Source organism: Harmonia axyridis, chromosome 2 (genome assembly GCF_914767665.1).
Source record: "Harmonia axyridis chromosome 2, icHarAxyr1.1, whole genome shotgun sequence".
In the NCBI taxonomy this organism is placed as follows: domain Eukaryota; kingdom Metazoa; phylum Arthropoda; class Insecta; order Coleoptera; family Coccinellidae; genus Harmonia; species Harmonia axyridis.
This window is the reverse complement of record NC_059502.1, coordinates 21,310,163-21,333,246: the sequence shown is the minus strand read 5'-3', so window position 1 is coordinate 21,333,246 and position 23,084 is coordinate 21,310,163. Positions and strand designations below refer to the sequence as shown.

Below are 23,084 nucleotides of genomic sequence, written 5' to 3'. Positions count from 1 at the left end.
TTTCCTCGGCCATTTCGAAGCCTCGGAGTTAAATTTAGATCGGAACATAAATATGATAATCGTAGGGGACTTTATTATTTTCCGTTCGCTATTTTTATTCTCTTATAAATGTGTTGCTTGTGTCGAAACCTATTTCGGTACGCATTTTTTAATTTTAAATTTCGTAAACAGCGTTTTTTCTGTAGCTATACATTGGAAGTACGGCAACAAGACGGGCTTCATTAAAATGATTTACGATCCGACAACTTGGCAGGATTTTTTCCTGACGAAATTACAAATTGAGGTATTTGATGTTACATGAAAAACTTCATTCAGGAGATTATTCAAAATTGCCACAAGTACAACCTAAATTTCTCAAGGATTATCGCTGAAAGTTCTATTTACATTTAATTTGGTATGGTTGTTATAAAGCGTTTATTCTGCTGACTTCAGAATCCGCTCCATAAGTTTGAAAATCATCGACTGAAAAAAAATCTCGAAAACTCCTTGTAGCACAATCACTGTGCGATAAAACTTTCATTTTCAGTATTATCATTGCAATCTGTATATGTTTTCGATGTCAATTGGAGTCTTTATCGCAATAAGTTCTGGGTTATTATTTCAAAAATTACACTTGGATTTCGGATGTTTGAACTAATATATGAGACAAGAACAACAATTGAAACAGTGCTTGAAATTTGTAATAATTTTCACTAATAATCCCTCATGTACAAAAAATTTGAGTACGGTGTCTATTACAACTTCAATATCTCCCTAATTACTATACAGGGTGATTCTCCGAGATGACCTACCAGACGTTTAAGGAAGACTTATCATAATTTTGTACTGAAAATTTGCATGTTGGGGTTTGGGACAATGAACTTTCACATCTCTGCAACTTCCGTTAAACAGGAAACATACTATTACTTCCTTATTTCAAATGGCACACCTGGTATATTATTGCATCATTATAAAACTTTTTTGATGACAATTTCATCAATATGCCATACCTTGGCAAAAAATCCAACGGTTCATGAGTTAATGGGAATCTCATGAAAAAAAAGGGGGCGACGAAAACTCACATTTTCTTAGGTATTTCTACAGAAAAAATTTTTTTTCGAAAAAACATTTTTATTGTCGATTCTTTGTCGCCACCTGTTTTTTTAAAAGAATTTCATTAACTCATGAACCGTTGAGTTTTCACCCAAGGTATGGCATATTGCGGAAATTGTCATCATAAAAGCTTACTAATCTATCAAAAGCAATACTGGGTGTGCCATTTTGAATAAGGAAGTAGTAGTCTGTTTCCGGTATAACCGGAAGTTGTAGAGATCTGAAAATATTTTAGGTAGAAAGATCATTGTCTCAAACCCCAACATGCAAATTTTCATCACAAAATTATGATTAGTTTTCCATAAACGTTTAATAGGTCATCGCCGTAAATCACCCTGTATGTTCCAAAATATTGATACGCATCTTTTGAAGCTTCATACTTTATCAGTAGTAAGGTGTTTCAAAAGTTGTGTGTCGAACTTTCGGAACATATAGTAATAAGAGAGATATTGAAGTTAAAATGATGCTACATTTGGATAAGGGTTAGAATTTTGGCTGTAAGGAAGGAAGAAAAAAATCTTTCTATGGAAAAGGGACAGGGAAGGAGATATTGACGTATAAAATCGAATTTTTGAGAATAAATGTGTTTTACTGGTTTAACTTTATTGAAATTCAACTTAAAAAGTTAAATTTCAGATTTTTTCTCAACAACAGATATGACCGAGTTAAAATTGGTTTTGCATATTTTTTGTTGTCTATCTTCATTTTACTCCAATTCCTGCATCTAAGTAAATGATAAGACCTTTTTCCATATAAAAAATGATGAAATTCTATTTTATCAGCTAATTTCCTGGAAAAATGTATCTACCATAACACTTTATTGCAATCAGAAATCATATTAACGGGTAATATTGATATAATGAAAACTGTGCCCTACTTTCAATAGCCTAAAGCCGTCTTGACCTCCCTGTTGCTTGAAAAATGAATACTTCAAAACTGTTGCAATGAATCTCAATGTATTGATTTTGTTTACTTGGTACTTGACCACGCTTGAATGGATGAAGAGAATTCGGTAAAATCTCCACCAAATAATATTCAATATCTGAAAAAGCTTACACAGCTTTGATTCATTTTCAACGCTGCAATGGAAATTTATTCGAATTAAGATTTTTATTTAACATAGTATTCATTTGAATTTCAATATTCATCAAGTAGATTCTTCCATCAATTTTTCAAAATACAAATAGGAAATATCAGTCAGTAGATCTTCTGAGTAGTAGGGTTCTCAGTACCTTGACAGTAACTTTAAGAACCATTGCAATCTCGATGATATCTTCAACGAGAGAGTTACAAAAGATGCTAGGTTTAGTTAGTAAATTTTTGCGCTGAATATGGAGATTTTCTCGTCATCATTCTCAAACTTTACGTCTACAGATGATGTATTAGGATTTCCAGGAATTCTACAATTCAAAATGGTTGAAATGGCAACACTGTGTATAATTTTTGACATTTCTTATGTGTTTGTGTTCGGTAGGTTATGCCATTCAATCATAGAAAGATACACGCTTCAACAACGTTTAGAAATTGTTGAATCGTTTAAATACAGCTAAGTTGATGTGAAAGAGTAATGAAAAATCAGTTTGACAAAAAAGAGTCTTGGTGGTTACTTGAATGATGATATTTTCCATACATAAAGACATAATGTAACCCTTCATTGAAACCGTAAATCTACCACTATAACCTATAATTCACTCCTAAAAACCATGGATGGCCCTTCCGAATAGAATTCCCTGAAAAACACGATTCAAATAATTTCAATATTATGGTAATTCCCACAAATCAGCTGGTAAATCTGTCCAATACATCCAACAGTATATTAAAGCTGTCAACCATCAAGACAGACAGAATTCGTAACTTCCTCTGAAAGGGGAACCTTCGGAGGTTTTGCATAATAGATGCCTACTTTGTCGGGAATTCATTCAAACGATATCTAAACGAAATCCTAATGCCTTGGAATCTACATAATGGAAGAAACTTCTAAAACTAGTTGAGGAAGATCCAGAGATTTGTGCCCACGTTTCAGAGTTTTCTGGAGTTAAACAGACCTCCTGCATGAAGATGAAGTTGCCTGCGTTGGTTTTTTACCAGGATAAACTCGAATCTTTCTTCTTAGGTTGGTTAATAAGAAATTCGGGAAACCAATATTTACGAACTTTGATCAAAGCAAATGTGAACTGATCAGTAGAGTCAATTAAACATAGCGGTAGGCAAAGTACGAATATCATTCTTTACATATCTATGTAAACATAGAGCCAACATAGTTCCGAAATATAAATGTACATAACCAATGGTTGTTTGAATTGAATGGCCTACTTTGCAAAGCATTAATTGAATTTTAGTAGTTCATTCTTTATGCATCGTTTGATGTTACAATATTTTGGTGTTTTGCGCACTTGTTCGAATAGAGCGAGCTAAAATATCACCCAAATGTCTATAATATTCAAATTTCAAACCAAGAATTGTCTTAAACAATTAAATTCAACTCAATAATTCGACGAAAAAAATAATTCTGCTCTACCAGTTGTAGCGACTGAATGTTCCAAAATTTTAAGGGAAGATTCAGGTTCTGAAATCCTTTATTGTCTTAGTTAAGGGGCAAAATCCATTTTTTAGAATTCTATATTCTTCTGGAAAGCCCATCATGAATCTATTAGGTGTATACAACTCTGCTTCCGCCATTTTGCAATAAATGGCTGTAGCGGTAAGTGGTAGTAGGAATATATAGATCGTAGATGTAGGTATTCATAAACACAACGCCATCGAAATATTGGTCGATTTGTGTCTTCATCATAAAGTTATTCTCGATTAAACATGTTAGCTAACGAGCCGAATTCTCGTCATTTGCGGGAAATTTTAATTTTCTGCTTAAATATGAAGAAATCTGCGGTGAGGCCGCTATTAGTGAAAGAACGTGCAAAGAGTGGTTTCAACGCTTCAAGAACGGTGATTTTGACGTCGAAGACCAGCATGGAGGGAAGACAAAAGATTTTCGAAGATGCAGAATTTGAGGCATTACTTGATCAAGACTCGTGTTAAACGCAACAATAATTGCCCATTTCAAAACGCCTGAGTCATGAGAATGATTCAGAAACAAGGAAATTGGGTGCTGCACGAGTTGAAGCCAAGAGATTTGGCGTTTGTTTGCTTGTGAATAGCTGCTTGCAAGGAAAAGACGAAGGGATTTCTCCTTCGCATTGTGACTGGACAAGGAAAATAGGTTCATTATGTTAATCCCAAGCGCAGAAAAGCATGGGTATATTCCGGTCATGCTTCCACGTCGACGGCCAAACCGAATATTCACGGTTCCAAGGTCATGCTCATTATTTGCTGAGACCAGCTCGGCGTAGTGTATTATGAGTTGTTAAAACAGACTGAAACAATCACAGGCGATCGTTATCAAACGCAATTAACGCGTTCGAGCCGAGCATTGAAAGAGAAACGGCCACAACACAACGAGAGACATGATAAAGTGATTTTACAGCATGACAATGCTCGACCCCATGATGCAAAAGTGATCAATACATAATTGGAAGTAGTTACTTTGAATGGTAAATGTATTTAACCAGCTTCTTACAATAAACCCTCGAATTTCGGTAAAAACGGTGGAAACGAGGTTGTATAGGAAGGTTGCCTTAATCGTACCACTTTTCACATTTTATTTTTTTTCTACCTTATATGAAAAACCAATGCTAAAGTACCATAACCCTGAGAAGTATTGGTTATTAAGACAAGTTTATCTAAATTTTATTCACTACTAAGGTGATATTTTGTGCAAGATAAAACACTTTTTGTAAAGTGATGCAATCGGTACGATTTAGGAAACCAGTTGCCTAAATCGTACCCCCCACTTCCCAAATCGTACCACCTAGGTTGAAGTTGAAAATAAAATGAATCAATGACTGAAACGGCAAGAATAATTGAAGAAACTTTTTCTTTAATACAGTACTTTCTTATACATTAGTATACAATACTTAAGAACTACAACTTGAGCAAATAAACTTCTTGATTTTTGCTTTTGAGCCAGCACAACTTTCGTGAGCCCATTTACTGCAATGCAAGCATTGCACCATGTCCTCGATTGAATTTTCCTCGCAAACCAAGCAAAACCACTCTTCAGGTTCGATTTCAATGAGAACGTCACTATGGGCCGACGTTCCAGCTTGGTTTAGGATTGCCAGATTTGGATCTTTCTTTAAAATGACAGCCTCCTGTGGTTGTTTTTTTCTTGTCGATGTGTTGGTGGTCGACTTCTTTGTTAGAATATGTGAAAAATCTGCAACATCTTGACTGGATTTTGTCACTTTAATTTTCTCGGATAAAGGCCTAATTTTCATCTGGAGCTCTTTTACCTTCTCTTTAGCCAGTTTAAGCTCCTGAGCTAGTTGAATTTCATTTTTGTAGGGGCTACTAGTTAATATAACTGCTTTTTGCTCTTTTGAATTAGTTCCAAGTTTAGATCCATTTCTTTTTTTGGTTGGTTTTGGAAGTGGAGAGATTATTTCAATTGGAACATTCAGATTTGAAGTTGAACTTGTTGACCTATTAGGTGAGGTAACTTCAACATCAAGAGGCTGATTTTCATCCATGTTAGTTTTCTCTTGATCCAAACATTCACTGTCTTCTTCATTATTATTATGATCTAAAGTTGTCTTGAGGCATTCTGCTGGCAAAAAGTCTGATTCTTTAAAGATTGAGGAGTCAACTGGCCATACACCACTACACTTGAATCCATTACACGAATTCTCAATCGTCGCAGCCTTGCCATATGCTTCAGTCACTAAGTGTGAAATCTGGTATTGAGTGACTCTCAAGCCAGGGTTTGTTCGCAGCCATTTTTCTACAGCTTGGGTGAAGTAACCTTTAAAAGGCTTGAAAAAAGACCTGTCTAATGGTTGCAGTCGATGCGTTGTGTGTGCTGGTAATTGAAGCATAATAACTCCAGCGTCTCGAGCGATTATCAATGCTTCTAAGTTCTTGGAATGGGTAGAATGGCCATCAAGAAGGAGAAGAACTTTTCTTTCCCTATTTGGCTTTACAATACCAATGAAGTGTCGAAGCCACTTGACAAATAATTCTGAATTTATCCATCCGCTCTCTGACACATCAACTAAACTTCCAGGCGGAGCTCCAACCTTCAATTCATTGCACATCCTCATTCTTTTGAAAATAATCAGAGGTGGAATATACATACCTGCAGCACTTGCACAGCACACAACAGTTGTATTTACACCTCTTTCTCCACTTGATATCGAACCTACAGCACGCTTTCCTTTCTCAGCTATCACCTTCTGACATTTGTTTTGTACGGTGCTCACGCCTGTCTCGTCGATATTATAAATAGTAGTTGCATCCATTTTATTCTCATCAATAGCTTTTTTCAATATTTCTAAGAATTCTTTGACATTTTCCCTAGAAAACCCTTGTGCCCTAGCCAAGGAGGTTGCTTGAGGCTCACGAAGGGAGATGTCCTTGTGGCGGTTCATGAAGCTGTAATACCACTTCTTACCAGCGATTTGCTTCTCCTCATTAAATACGTGAGGGATTCCATTTCTAACTGCGATTTGAAATGCGAGTCTACGCACGTCTGTTATTGTAAGCCCAAAAAAACACGCTTCTAGTTTTTTTAGATGGTCTACAAGCTGTTGCTCTACATCGGGTGGTAATGTAGGGTGACGCCCCATTAATTTGGTACCTTCATTGGCCTTTATATTTTTGCTGTCTAAATGACGCTTAAGGGTCGGTTTTGGAATACCGTACTGTCTACAGCATTGGTTCAAACCCATATCTCCGTTTCTATAAGAAGCTAGAGCTCTCTCCATATCCTCTTCATTCCACACTCCATACTTTCTTTTTGCCATTCTGAAACACATAAAGTCAGTTACAAACAAGTCCGCTATTTTATATATTTTAAAAACAAACTAATCCTATAGTAATCTTACATTATTCATACACAAAAATGAAAAATATGGAACATGTAATGTAACGGGCTCCCAAATCGTACCGGTACGATTTGAGAAACCATAAGGGGTACGATTTAGGCAACTGTGGCTCTCGACAAACATAGCCTTATTTCTAATCTCACACAAACGTGTAAGCACAAACCGATCCATCAAAACACTCTATATTAATGCTAGTTCTGCAAACTAATAATAAACTACATTAGTACATACCTTGATAGTCACAACGTTCTTACGAAAAAGGTTCCAAAACACTATCAACTAGCTCCAAAACACAAAAACTTTCACAACTACTTAGAGAGTAACCGCATGTGCACCAAATTTTCCCTCGTCACTACAACGAAGCACTAGTTGCTAGTAAATCCGCACGAGGGCTGTAGTCACTTTATTTCTTATTAAAATAAGGGTGGTACAATTTAGGCGGCGGTACGATTTTGGCAACTCTCCTCTACGCCTATAAATAGAAGAAGCTTAGAAGTCTGAGTTGTATCGGTTGTATCCGTGTAAGCTTTGTTATTGTCTCTTTTAGAAAATGTTTTTTTAGTAGAATCAGAAACGTTCTATGTGGAAATCAAAATTTTGTATAAAAAAATTCTTGGAATAATCAACAAAAGATTTCAGCTTTCATATTTCAACTGAAAGCAGCAGGCTTCCTGAGAAACAAATTTTTTCATAACCATTCGTGCTGACGTGCTGTATTGGATATAGAAGCGTTTCGTCTAATAATTGTAGATCTCAGTGTTCCAAGCTCTCTAAATGAATAGGCTATCTTTGGTGTAGTGGGTTGGTCCGCAATTATAAATGCTTTTCTGGTAATTAAGCGGATTTGTCTTATAATTGTAGATTTTGGACTTACAAGCCCCGTTCAAATAATCAATTATCCTTGTAATTGCAGTCGCTCTAGAGCAATTTAATTTCACAAGAAAAGAAAATGTTATTCTGAAAGTTGTTGAATTTATATTGGTGTGCCCCAAGGAACTTTCATTCATCTTATTGACATTTCAATTAGGATCCTACGGAATGAAACGGATGTACACGAAGTCAGATTTTGCCAAAAATACTAGGAGTTCTCTCAAGATCGATGCATCAAAGAAGAATTACTTCCGGTCACAAGGTATAGTTTAGTGAAGTAAGTATAGGTTTTGGGGAAACAAAAAAATAGATCAGATTTATTGAATAATCTGAAGAAACATAATAAACTCGCAATTCATGAAAACTGAAATTCACTTACTCAAATGCTCTTCTGTTTCCACATTTACTGACGATCAAAAATTGAAACACCTTTACAATTTTTTCTCTTATCCCTTTTCCATTTGTCTGTCTAGAAATGAAAACATAGACATCTTCCAGATACACTCACTACTTTCGAAATTTCCTCTTCATTTGCAGGTTGAATCTGATCACTATCTGACAGCTGTCACAATTAATGTTGACCATAGAATAATTAATATCCTCATTACTCTGTGTCATACCGACATATTTCATAAGAATTTCATACAGCAGGTGATAAATTGTATTATTTGGAGGAAAAAAATAAAAAAGTGTGCTGATTATTCCATTTAAAAAGAGTAAGCCTGTATGTTTGACTGACATTTCATGAATATTTTAGAGAATGAACTTTTCCCAGTTGTCCGAAGTGAAATTCCATTGAGTTCATATTCTTGGTTTCGAAATACAGATATAGATCAATGGGGCTCTTTTTTCACTAATACTAGACAATTAGATTTTCCACTAATGAAAAGAATACAAGAAAAATGAGGAAGGAAAACATGAGCCTTTAAGCTGTTGTTTCCTCATGCGCCAACTGTGTACACAGACTACAGAACTGGATATACCTAGGTATATGTGATCACCAAGAGCGCAATTGGCGTATAAATGACGTGGGCTCCAAAGTTCTTGCAGTCTTCACGTTAGTGCTTTCCTATTTTTTTTTCGTTATTCTGCTAGAATTATACCAATTTTCGTTTTTTAAATATAACACGCATTTTTTCAATTCATATTCAAAATACTCATTAAATCCTATATTGTTTTTATGTTTCATTTGAATATTTTCCCAAACCATTTCCCTTGTCTTAATTTCAGAAAAAAATCTGTCAATTTTCTCAAATAGGGCTTCCTCCCGATATTATAACATTGAAATTTTTTCATGCGAATTTCTAGCTTCTATCAGAAGGCATAGCAATGCTTCATCCGTTGATCAAAAATTCAATTGAACATACAGGGTGTTTCGATTTCAACGTCAAAGTCAGCCATGTCAAAAAATTTCCGGTGAAACCGGAATTCGAACGAATCTGAAGGCTTTTCCAAGCATGCATCTCTCCCAACAAAGCTCAACTATAAAATTTCTATCTCGAGTCTTTCTCGAAAATATTCTAACCAACGTTCTTCATGAATCAACCTGTAAAGATAACTCAATCATGAAGTAATAATTGTGTTCTTTTCATGCGACAGTTTTCGTACGGAGGGACAGAATCGAATTTTGGGACGGTTTCATTCAGCCAGTCAAACGTTATCGTTTGAGACCATTCCCGGCTCAAAATTATAAAAATGCAGACATCGTGGCATATAAAATGTTCAGGGAAAACGAATAAAGAAGGAATTCATACTTGCCTATACTATACTACACTAGAATTTCTATACTGAAGGAGAATTGAGACAACAAAAAATAATTCATCCCTAGATACAAAGTCCATAATAAAACTTTCAAAATACATTTTCCCACAATTCCCCGGAATCAATTATAAAAAGTTCCATCTGCTTTATTGAGGCAATAATGATGCCTCGATGGACTGAAGATTAGTTTTCATCCGAGGCCACATTCAGGATCCTTTTCTCTCACCAAAGTCCTGATGATGTCCCTAAGGACAAGAGAACCAGAGGCAGAAGAGCGAAAGTGAAGTAGCTGATTACTTTTTGGAGGCTACATTTTTATATCTCCCCGTCCGATGAATTTTTTACCAAGGACTAACAGAGAAATGTCGAGTGTCTGAGTTAACAAGAGAAAGTATTGGATTGGGTGTGAAGGCAGAAAAGCACTTTTGTGGAAAAGTTAAGATCATTCGTCGTCAAAAGAGATTGCAGTTAAAATAATATGAGCACAGAGTTTGTTGGGACGCAGTCTTGTGCAAACTATTGATTCCATTTAAATCAGATAAAATCAATGTGTGTACAGTGCATCCCATTTTGGGGAGACTGCCAGGTTTCTCGCTTGTTATTTAAGATAGAGCCTTGCTGTTTTCACGTTCCTATCCTACTTTTTCGTGAAACTCAAGTTGGTCTAATCAGATTTTGCATAACTGTTTCCGTTCAAGAGATACAGGGCGATTCTGGAAATTGATACTTTTCGGACCCCCCCTTTATCTCCGAAGTTATTAGAAATAATGCTGAGATGAAAACTACGTCTGAATCAGAATTCTGCGTAAAATCCAGTGGCGTACTCAATTTTTTTTTCGGGTTATGGTTTTGAAGATTCAACACAAACCTATATTTTTTTTAATGGAACACCCTATATATCATTACTTCGTTGAATTCGTTATTTTTTTTCCTTCAAAATGATGTAGATACTATATAGGTAGAATGGTCAGAAATGTTCAATTGGATAATTTTAATTTGTGATTTTTATAAATAGTAGAGTAAGCAAACAAAGATAATAAACTCATCACTAACATGAAAAACAAACGTATGTACCTACCTAATAGCAACAAATAAATAATACGAAAATTCATAAACATTGCATGATATCTTACAGCTTAAACTGTTCAAATTACTGTCCATTTTCCTCTAATACATAATTGACAAAACTTTTCAATACGCCTGAGTGCATTTAATATTATAAAAGGGCGGTTTTGAAAATCCTGGAAAACTGCCTCTGTTGATGCACGAAGTTCTTCGAGACTGTTATGTCTTTTACTGTAGTATATTATATGTAGTAGGGAAAATGGACAGCAATTTGAACAGTTTAATCTGTAGGATATTATGCAATGTTTATGAATTTTTTTATTATTCATTTGTTGCTATTAGGTAGGTACCTACGTTATGTTTTTCATATTAGTGATGAGTGTATTATATTTGTTTGCTTACTCTACTATAAATAAAAATCACAAATGAAAATTATCCAATTAATCCTTTTTTTCATATGGAAAATCCATTGCTCATTAACAAAAAAATCATCATTATTTGATGTTTTAGTGTTTTTTTAACATTTCTGACCATCCAACCTATATAGTATTATATATCATTTTGAAGGGAAAAAATAACGAATTCAACGAAGTAATGATATATAGGGTGTTCCATTGAAAAAAATATAGGTTTGTGTTGAATCTTCAAAACCATACCCAGAAAAAAAATATTGAGTACGCCACTGGATTCTACGCAAAATTCTGATTCAAACGTAGTTTTCATCTCAGCATTATTTCTAATAACTTCGGAGATAAAGGAGGGTTCCGAAAAGTATCAATTTCCAAAATCACCCTGTATCTCTTGAACGGAAACAGTTATGCAAAATCTGATTAGACCAACTTGAGTTTCACGAAAAAGTAGGACAGGAACGTGAAAACCGCAAGGCTCCATCTTAAATAACAATCGAGAAACCTGGCAGTCTCACCCAAAATGGGATGCACTGTACATCATACCTCATTCTCGTTCTCTTTTTTTGAGAAACTAACAAGAGTAATAGTCATTTTGGTCACCGTTTTTTGTTTTCGAGTTATAAGCGAAAATTGGAAAAGTGGCGATATCGAAAAAAATGTATATCTCCTATTATATTGATGATAGAGGTCTGAAATCAAAACATTATTCAGGCACTTTTTACGTAGAATCCAATGGCGTGCTCGTCTTTTTAGCAGGATTTTCAATCACGAATCTATGACCCAAAGTTATGTTTTCTTAAATGGGAACATTGGATTTCTGTGCCATTTTTGAAAAGCTTAATTTTTACTGATTTCAAATAAATACAACATCGTATGGTTTGTATGCATATAAATAATAGAAAATGGTCAAAAACCTTTTTTCATCTAAGAGTCTCAATATTTCTATGGTTTCAACAATTGATAAGCACAAAAAAAAGAGCTTCCTATAACAAGAGCAGTTCCCTTCCGTCAACAGTTGAAACCATAGAAATATTGAGACTCTTAGATGAAAAAAGGTTTTTGACCATTTTCTATTATTTATAATCATACAAACCATACGATGTTGTATATTTTTGAAATCAGTAAAAATTATGCTTTCCAAAAATGGTACAGAAATCTAGTGTTCCCATTTGAAAAATATAGCTTTGGGACATATCTTCGTAATTGAAAATCCTGATGAAAATTCCGCCACTGGATTCTACGTAAAAAAAGTGCCTGTATAATGTTTTAATTTCAGAGCTCTATCATCAATATTATCGGATATATATATTTTTTGATATCCCCATTTTTCCAATTTTCACTTATTTTTCATTTCTGTGAGAACATTCTTTTGGCAACATTTTACGCAGAATTCAATGACGTTAATTGAATTTTTTGAAAACGGATATTTCGTGATAAATCTCTATGAAATTATTTTTTTTTAAATAGGACACCCTGTTTAATTCTACATATTTCGATAGAGATGAAAATTACTATTTCAAAAATGTTGCATACTTGATATTTTTCTGAAGTTCCCAACAGGTGGCGGTCTATGGGTAAGATTATATCTCTCAATCTACCCCAAGGCTAAAAGTCCATGAAAGTTAGGTCAGGCAACCTAGCCGACCACCTCTTGGAACTCCGAACATATTTTTCTGAAGAGAAAAATATCAAGTATGCTATATTTTTGGAATGGTAATTTCCATCTCTATCGAAATATGTAGAAATATAAGAGGTGTCCCATTTGAGAAAAATTCATAGGAATCATATGAGTTTGCGGAAAATTCATTTAACGTGATTGAATTCAACCTATAAAGTTTCCAAAAGAATGTTTTCACAGAAATGAAAATTTTCTTCAGAATAAAAGTTACAGCAATATTTCGGAAATGAACATTTTCTGAAATCAATTTTTTGGATGCTACATATTCCAGAACGTAAATTGCAAATTTCAGGGGGACGGATTGAAATGTCACAAAGTTTCTGAGACATATTTTTGATTCGATTTCTTCATCTTTTGGCTTCAGATTTCTTAGATCGAACTGATTTTTTTCATTCAATGTATGGACTCTACACTTTCCACAAAAGAAACTAAGTATTCCAAAGGATTTATTGAAAATAATTTACCAACATTGAAAGATGAAATAAGATGGTATGAGATTATACATTTTCAAGGAGTAACTGGAAATAGGTCATTAACAAATGCCGAAATTCTTTCTGTCGCAACTGTCCTATATACTCAGGCGGAGTTTGAGTGTCACATCACTCTGTTTGTTTAGAGTGCTCCATTTCGTAAGCTCATCTCAAGTACATTACGATTATTGAAACGGAATACGAAACTTTTTGTGCTGAAAATGTTGGATGTTTGCATTGATAGAATTTGAACACAACTTCTACGGAATTCTTCATAAAATAAGTGGAAGTTGTTCGATATCATTGTAATAATACATACTCATTAAAAATTTCAAGAAATCATGTCTCAAATAAAATTTTTAGAAAATGATTCCAGGATCTTCAAATGGATGCATAAAATTATTATTTCAAGATTTGTTATGACTATAATCCAGTGTGTGGATAAAGTAAGGAACAAAATTCATAACTCTAGAGTGATGTCGTAATTTTTTTTTAAGTGACTATCTCATTTTTTACGCGAATTTTCGAAATTCATTCGCCTTGATCAACAAGAAAATTTTCAAATGTCGACAGGGATCAACAGCATAATCTAGACATCAAATCACTTCACACTTATAATGAGTGTTTTTCCGATAAATTTGCACCTTTCTCAATTCGAAATTGCCTCATTTGTTTATTGTTTTGTTGCAGGATGAATAACCTTGAGGAATATATAGAAGAATTTTCATCATTTGTAAATATCTATGTTTCTTTTCGTATGAAAATTAAATCCTGACCACTACATTTCTATTTATATGCAAGTTATTTTCGATGTGAAATGTTGATTACTCGATATTTTGAACTTACCTAAGGTTTAGATGGAGAAATTGGAGTAAATAAGTAGGTACTTGTGTGAAGTCAGGCTATTACTCATCTGCCAATTTATACTTAAAATCTGTTATGAAATCACTAAATCTTCTTTTTAAAAAAAGTAAAAATAGTCGTATCTGTTATGACAGAAATATTGAGTAATTTTTTTCGATATTCAGCTTGAACTTTTTATGGTTCTGTCAACAATATCGATACGAAATGGTAGACAAAGCTTAAAATTGTAATTTCATTCATGCATCCAGAATCTTAAATCGACGGATTTCTATTCACTGAAAAAATAGAATTTAGTCCGATATTCTTCTTGAAATTTCTCTGGTTCTGGTCAGGCCATCAACATAAATTTTGCATGGGTTTGCAATTTCTATTAGGTATACCTACATGTGAATGCTAATTTTTGTTTAATAATTTTGAATTTACAAGAACTTAAGTGCGACATTCGAGATGCAAACCTACCATAAAAATTTCATGTTTCTTAGTGTTTCGGTTCGAGAGTTATCATGTTTACGACCGGACGGAAAGAACTCAATTTGACCACAGATTCGATCAGTGAGTCGAACCTTATCGTATAAAAATATACTCAGAAAATATCCGAAAAATACAGACATCACGATAAAATTATTGTTATGCCTTTTTGGGTCTTTTTAGTTTACAATCGAACTCAATCAGTTTGGATATTATACGTACAAACTACTTAATATGAAAATATCCTGGAAGGATTCTAAATGTTCTTCATTAGAAATAATTCAAAAAAGATATTATTCCACAAAATTTCTCAATTAGGTGTTTTCAGATACCTTATTACAATTTTTTCATAATTCTAATGGATCCTGGACAAAATTCTCATAAATTTTAAGATATTTTGAATTATTAAAAGCCATTTTCAAATGATCATTGAAATATTAGAATCAAATAACATATTATGTATTTTCAAATCACACATTTTCTCCTCGACCGGTTCTGATTGCAAAATAACTTTCTAGTAAGCAAAACTATAGGTTTGCGTAGATTTCCGGGAAATTATATTTCCCAAAAAAACTACAAAATAAAGAATAAAATAGTAAAGTGCATTTCTCATTTGTGACCAATTGTGAAATGAGACGAAAGCTTACCCAAAAGCATAATCTTCTATTGATATTTCAATTATGGCACATGTGATATTTGTAAATTTTATTATTAGCATATATTTGTACAAATTATGACAATAATTTCTGCAAATATTTGAAGCAATACATTGAACTGTCTTCCATGCTTTCGCTAATGAATATGGGGCCAAAAAAATATGAGATTATAATATTTAGTATTGCAATTTTAGGAAATTAATGAGAAGAAATTCGATTGAAAAGTTTATTAGAATTACAAATATAAACTATTTCCAAATATGATGACAATTTTTAAATCCCTTGAGTTTGATTATAATCTAGTTCCTGAACTACTTCTACTTCCTTCATAATGATAATTTTTATTTCAATTTTAATCAACAAAATATACGTGCGAGGCTGTTAATCCACTTCATCCTGTTTTTGAAGATAAGATATTATGGACTTGGTTGAAACTATTTTCAAACATTTAAAATTTTTTTAAGAAGGTCAGTAACGCTTTAGAGATTATTTGAGTTTTAGAATAGAATGTTATTATCAACAGCTGAAAAAAAATAGATACGGTTTTTCATCTGGACATCTGAATAATAGATATGTTTAATAAAAATACTGATAAATCACAACAAAAAATTGCGTCCATTGTAAATCGATAACTATATTCAAAATAATTCAGTATCAATGTTTGATCCTATCAACTATCGCTAAAAAACTCATGGACCATCGATAATACAAGAAAAAAAAAGTTTATTTGAATGCGAGAAATCGAAAAAAATTGATCTATGCAGAACTTTCAATACCTCTTTTGTTTAATTGACGAAAAGTAGTTTAAAATATGATACAATTAAATTTTTGATCATAGATGTGTTCAAGTAATAGGTAAACCAAAATTGTTAAATGATATAATGTTTTTGCTACAACATACAAAATGAGTATTACTCCATTGAAAATCTAAAAGGTTTTGGAGCTTGTTTAACAGATAAATTAGCAAATTGAACATTGGAACAACCTTCAATTATGTTAATTCACTTTTTTCAGTAATGAATGATGACAGAAACATTTTAATCATTCATGGATGAAAATATCGAATGAATTATGGAATTCTCATGAAATACTTCAAGAAGTAATCGTTATTTATAACTAAATATTCAATGAATTCATTGATCGTATTCTTCCATACCAGAATTGAGTGAACACTAAAATTCCAAGATAAAACATGTATATTATGTTTAATTGGTATATCCGGTGATAACACCTTGATAAAGTAAAAATTGGAAATATTGGCTCCATAATTTGAATTCTGAATATGAATTTTGGAGCAGATATTCAAAGATCTTCATATACAGGGTGTTTCATAATTAACTGTAAATGCTTTCAGTGCATTACAGGTAGGTAATCTGAATCAGTATTGCAAATTGCCCTAACACTATTCGTTTAAGAATTACAGTATTGTGCGAATTGATGTGAACACAGAGATTTACATCAAATATTGTTTTTTAAAAGAAAAAAATCCAATATTATTATTCATTGAAATTTATTTATCCCCTGATTTCTATAATCTGATCTGTTGAGAATTTGATTGTTAGGGATGGTCCTTTACTAAAATTTTCATTGTGGTTCTTATCACAGTCAAAAATACAAATACATACGTTTCGGCCAGAAACCTTTTTCAATGTTATCTTTGAGTCTCAAGGAGAGAGACAGCCTGTATACATCAGGGGTTCCAAGAAAACCACGTCAAACGAAAACGGAATGTAGATCAGAATGTGCTCTACCTGATGTGAAAAAATCGTTTATATGAAAGTCTCACAGACACCGTCATTATTTTAAAATGGAACACCCCCATTTTGTCTCTATTTTCCGATTATCTACTCTAGCTGAGCTGATTTCAAAAATGTATCACATGTTTATTCCAATTGGTACAAAAATACAATTTTTTTGTGTGCTCATGAAGTAACGCGTAACATTCTTTATTAGTTAAATTAACAATATTATCAAAAATACTTATTGTCTAGCGGCAATTGGTTTGAATGTAACACCCTGTAGTTTTTTACATTTTTTAGATTAATGAAAATGTATAAAAATAAGAAATAATTTTGTGCATATTGTGCTAGACCACAAGTACCAAACACGATTGGAAACAGCTCATTTTTATTAATCTAAAAATGTAACAAACTACAGGGTGTTACATTCAAACCAATTGCCGCTAGACAATAACTATTTTTAATAATATTGTTAATTTAACTAATGAAGACTGTTACGCGTTACTTTATGAATACACACAAAACTATTGTATTTTAGTCCACCCTGTACCAATTGGAATCAACATGTGATACATTCTTGGAATCAGCTCAGCTAGAGTAATCGGAAAATTGAGACAAAATGGGGGTGTTTCATTTAAAAAAAAAAACGGTGACGGCATTACTCGCATGTAATTCACCCTGTATATTAGATTATTATTTTAAAATATGGTAAATTAAAATAAAAAATCGACGTGTTTCAGGATTATTATTTAAAATGGTCTGTTTAGCTAAAAATGAATTAATCCATACTTTACGGACACAGTGTATCAACATTTAATTAATGAATTCATTGATTATTTTCAGCAGGGTGTGCAGAATGAATGATTTTGGGGAAAAGGTGACATAATCAGTTTTCCACAGAAATTTTCGATAAACATTTAAATGTGAGACTTTCATGAAAACGATTTTTTCACATCAGATAGAGCACATTCTGATATACATTCCGTTTTCGTTTGACGTGGTCTTTTTGGGACACCCTGTATGTTGTCACAAAACTCGCATAGCTTCATCTCTACTAATAACCGAGAAACTCCAAAAAATCTACGAATTTGGACTCCTTTATGGAGAACAATTTTGAAACATGAAAAACCGTGGAAATTCATTTTTTTACTCATCCATATGGATCCCCTGTAGCTCAATCGATTTTCATGTGGAGTAGCATAGAAACGGAAACCCATATCGAGCGGCAGTAGCTCGACGGTCTTTGACCTCTCTCCCAAACGCGATGGGGATGAAACACCCCAAGGTGCTGTGACGTTCTATTGACAAATGCACGAACGAGCTGAAAGCATAATGCGAAATGCGAATAAAATTGAGCCTAATATCTCTCAGCGTTGCGATTCCGTTAATTTGGATTTTATGAGGATTCAGACTCGTTATTGTGATTCGTTCTTTCGACGAATGGAATAAGGCCACTTTTTGCTGTAATATTTCCTCGGCAAATACCTACATAAAGTGAGGGAGATATGTACATTAGGTCTGTACTCATTTTATGAACAAAATATACTTAGCGTTTTTTAGCGAATCAAAGCTGATTATAATAAATTAAAAACTTAATCAGAACAGAAAACAAATTTTTTCGGCAACCGCTTTTTCTCTGAGAAAGTAGCATTTCCCGGCCTAGTCCGGAAAGTACGTACTTCCCGGACTAGGCCGGAAAAGAATCACGTCATTTGAGTCATTGTGAATATGAAAATCTTATTAGGCATATATTTAATAAATGCAGTTGATCATTACCATAGCAACCGATGAATATAAAGTTAGTTGTGAACAATTTGCATGTTTTTTAAATAAGAATTTTAAATGTATATAAATGAAATGTGTCGTCTCATTGATTTGTTATTCTGTTGCCGAAAAAATATTGTACGCAACACGCCCGAAAATGGTTTTTTGTCTATTCGTCCAAAAAACCCTATTTTCCGGACTTGTTACGTAAATTACTATTACACTATGACTCGTTAATTTCTGTACATCTCATGGAATAAATCACAATCTTCAGAAGAACAGCTCATGAAATAAATGGCAATTATCAAACAAATATACAGGGTTTCCCAGAATAAGTGGTCAAAAATATAGGGGGAAGTTCAAACTATTTTTTTTTTATTCTGATAATAATTCAGAAAGAATATTGAAATTTGGTAGAACCCTTGTTACTTAGGATCCATAACTAACGCTCAAAAAATGCGTCATTTCGTTGTCAAGTGAAAACTATTGAAACTATTGGAGGTAAATGAATAAAATTTGGTATCGATAGTAGTTATATATTTATTTTTGCATATTTATATATAGCAATGGCATGACGTCACGGTTGTTTAGCCTAAGAGTCAGCGGTTCATTTGACTAACAAGTTCTCCACAAAGTTAGCCATTTTTTTTAATGCTTTATTATATGTATTCCGTTTTTGTATATGCATAATGTTTTTTGTTTCATTCATTATTGATATGATAATTGAAAAGAAATTATTTTTTCTATTATTTCCATGTTGAGCAGATATTGTTGATTGGGAATATACGAGTATTTTCATTTAATTTTAATGGCATACCTACTCAACTATATTATTTATTTCATTTTGCTATTTATCTATTCGAAATTTATTCATATTTTACTTTTGTTATTTAAGAATTTTCATATCCATTACACCCCCTAAACAGAAACATAAATCCGCTATCTTCTGACAGATCTTGCAACAATCGAAATGGGTTGACAATTTTTTTTCAGACTTAAGCAACAACAAATTAAAATTGTAGTCTATTTTACGATTGGGTTAAAATAAAATTCATTTACATTCAAAAAATTTTGAACTTTAGGAGCTACCATTTGATGCCTTCAATAACAGTATTTCTCTATTTCTGTATTGTAATGAGTTCATTACAGTTCTAAAAAACAGTGCTGTAATGAACTCATTACAGCATCGTTTTCAGATATATTTTTCGTTTTGTGGTTGTCTATGCTGACTTCCAATCCTATCAAATTTCAACAAACGTCAATAATTGTCAATATAATATAATTTGGGGATATAGAGAAATGATTTGCTACAAATTCGCAAATTCTCATAATTCAGGTAGTGTTCAATCGATTTCGTCAGACATAATTCACGAATTTAATGTATAATTGTAAATTATGTCTAAATTCGAAACATACGATTCATATTCGAATTCCGTAATCTGTCAATTTTCGTAACAGTCACACCAACTGCCAAGATACAATACAAAAGTCACTAGGATATATAATCTGAATTTTTCATTGAATTTCGACAATATTTCGCAAAACTTGACTGAAATAGAGAAAATATCGTCTAATACTCGTTGCAGAAGGCAATTCCAACACTCATGCGTTCCAAAACTCGCTCCTTCGTCGCTCGTTTTCGAATTTCGCATTCGTGTTGGAATAGGAGCCCATTCTGCAACTTGTTTTAGAATATACTATTTCTCATTCGACCGATAACAATCATTTGAAATTTTTGAAAATTTTCTCTTTGTGAGGAAAAGGTAGTTAGAAATATCTTCTTCCTAATCGGAGGTAAATGTGGATATTTTTTATTGAATGTTCGACCAGTCCTACCAACAATTTTGTTACATCCACCGAAAATATGAATAGATCCAATATTTCATTATTTGAATAGCGGAGATTCATTTCGTGAAATTATATTCTACTACCTTTAATAATGAATACACCTGTCACTAATAGAATAATTACATATTTCAATCTTTATGCTCATAGAATATTTCTTTGAAACAAATTGGATGAAATTGGCCCTACGTATAACATAAATTCATAAAATCTCGAATAACTCTCGAATTATTGAATTTGGGGCATAGTCATTTTTAACACTGACCGTTGTTCGTGAGATCCAACGCATTAAAAAAATAGGTTTCTAATTTGAAAATCGAAAGTTATGATCTAATTTTTTTCAGAATTTTTGGCACGATATTTGAAACACCTTGTGATATTTCTCAAGTTCAAGAGATAGAATAGGAGATATTTATAGTGAAAATAATTCGAATACTATTGGCTGTGGAAATTCCCTTTTTTTTCAGTTTTATTTGTATATTTTGAAAACCATTAGAACTAACGCAATGATTTGAGGGATTAGTGATGGAAACCTTGATGATATCTAAGAAATAAAATGAAGGAAAAAAGTTTTTTTTCCTAATATTTTTTTTTCATTTCTTCAATAACCGAAAGTGCCGGAGCTTCAAAATTATTTCAGCTGAATATGAAATCACGAACAATATCACATATTCCGAATTTTCAGATTTCAAATAGGCCCTGTTCTCCAGAAACCTAATATAGGCAGTCGAATTTGAAACACCCTGTAGAGTATATATTTGTTATTGTGATCAGTCAAACGCACAAGCGCAGTGCAACTAGCCTCTTACAGAAAACCTAAATCAACTCAATGATCAACGTTGAGATCTTCGCCGATCTATTAACGAACATGAAATAAAAATATATTCACATTCTCACCAGAATTCCAATTTATTTCCAGCGTTCAGAAAGCTGATGCGACCTCCAAAGAGGGAAATAAATGGGGAGCTGAAAACAAACTCGGAGGAGAATTAGCGCTATGAACTCCAAGACAGATACGGTGGCTAGATAAGAAAACGTTCCTGGAACTTCACTTCCATTCAGCGAAACCCGATCTATCATCCGTGCATAAATATCGATCTCTCTAGTGGAAAATAAGGTCATCAGCTCTAGTGGCAAACCCTCTGGCGGTTCGGTGAAATAGAAAGTTTCCTCAGTTTTTTTCTAACAAAGCTCACATCCGGTCCAGAGAATAGCCCGTGGGAAAAAATAGATTTGGAAGTATGAATTATGGCATCTGTTTCTTCTGGTATGGGATATCCTCTTTCTTGGGTATTCTGAACCACACATTTGGCATGTAGGGAGAAGTTTCTGGAGATATCCGGTTCTCTCCGATTATGTTGTAAGGATGTTGAAAGGGTACACTGACTTTCAAAGTCTTACTTTCCTTCTTCATTGAATTTTGCCCTGACATAATATCTGCTGTATATTTTTATCTGTAATTTTCTAATTTCAATTTAGGAATGATAGTACCTAGAATTAAATTCTTTCCGGTCAGCGGTAAACACTATGCCTCTTTAACGAAATGTCAGATCTCGAATGTTGCGGTTAAGTTCTCATTTATCTCGGAAACGGATCGCACCATTTTTATAGATTTTGGTGTGCGAGGATCTTGTGATATGGTCAACATTAGGGTGGTTACTGGTTACGGTGGTATTCACATTGTTGTCATATCCTTCCTTTTTCGGGAATAACAATATTTTTGCACACCAAAATCTATAAAATCATGAGATTTGTTTTCGAGATAAATGAGACCTTCCTTGGATAAAACTCACCCTGTATACACGCAAAATCTCATCATCATTCTGTTGTCATAGAAATAATTATAATTTCTTTTCCAAAATTCTTCTTGAATATTCTATGATTCTCATGGTATGATCAGTTAAAAATTATGCATAAAGCCTGAAATTGTTATTTTACATCAATAACAATTAAAATTTCGTCGGCTTTGTGGTCAGGAAAATTGGGAAATTTTTTCAAATAGGTATCCTTTTTGGATTTTCTATGGTTTAGGTTTTGCGATCAACGTTCAATGTTGCACGTAGCTTGAAATTGCTATTTTGCATCTAGTTGAAAATTTTCGTCTGAAACGAATCTGAAGTTTTGAAATATGAACAGGAAAACAAAATTTCGAACGGCCATATTACGTAACCCCTCAGAGTAATAAACATAGATGGAGGGAGCATATGTCATTTTCAGTAAGCAAATTTTGTCCCCAACATGAACTATCAAATTTGACATGAAGCGCACAGAAATGAAAACATATCAGTGATACGATATTTCACTAAATTGCGAGTATCTCCACAAAGAACGCACTTTTCATGTCCCATAGTGAATCAACGTTTCTTATCGACTCAAAATATATTGAGAGGAATACCAAAAATATATCAGAAATTCAGAAAACAAACTTCAAGCGCGCCAAATGGCGTGAAACAACCGATGACA

At 33.2% G+C, this 23,084-nt stretch overlaps 2 protein-coding genes across 4 annotated transcripts in view; both read right to left on the bottom strand.

Moving 5' to 3' along the window:
- The window catches only part of LOC123673705, a 177,176-nt gene that overhangs the window by 144,989 nt on the left and 9,103 nt on the right, over positions 1 to 23,084 (bottom strand). The window lies entirely within an intron of this gene.
- LOC123672207 lies at positions 5,064 to 6,950 on the bottom strand. Its single transcript, XM_045606221.1, has one exon. The coding sequence runs from the start codon at positions 6,948 to 6,950 to the stop codon at positions 5,064 to 5,066; it is 1,887 nt and encodes a 628-aa protein (XP_045462177.1).

Bases quoted from the DNA above. Each gene is read 5' to 3' on its own strand.
- LOC123672207 (XM_045606221.1), bottom strand. From the start codon at position 6,950: ATGGCAAAAAGAAAGTATGGAGTGTGGAATGAAGAGGATATGGAGAGA.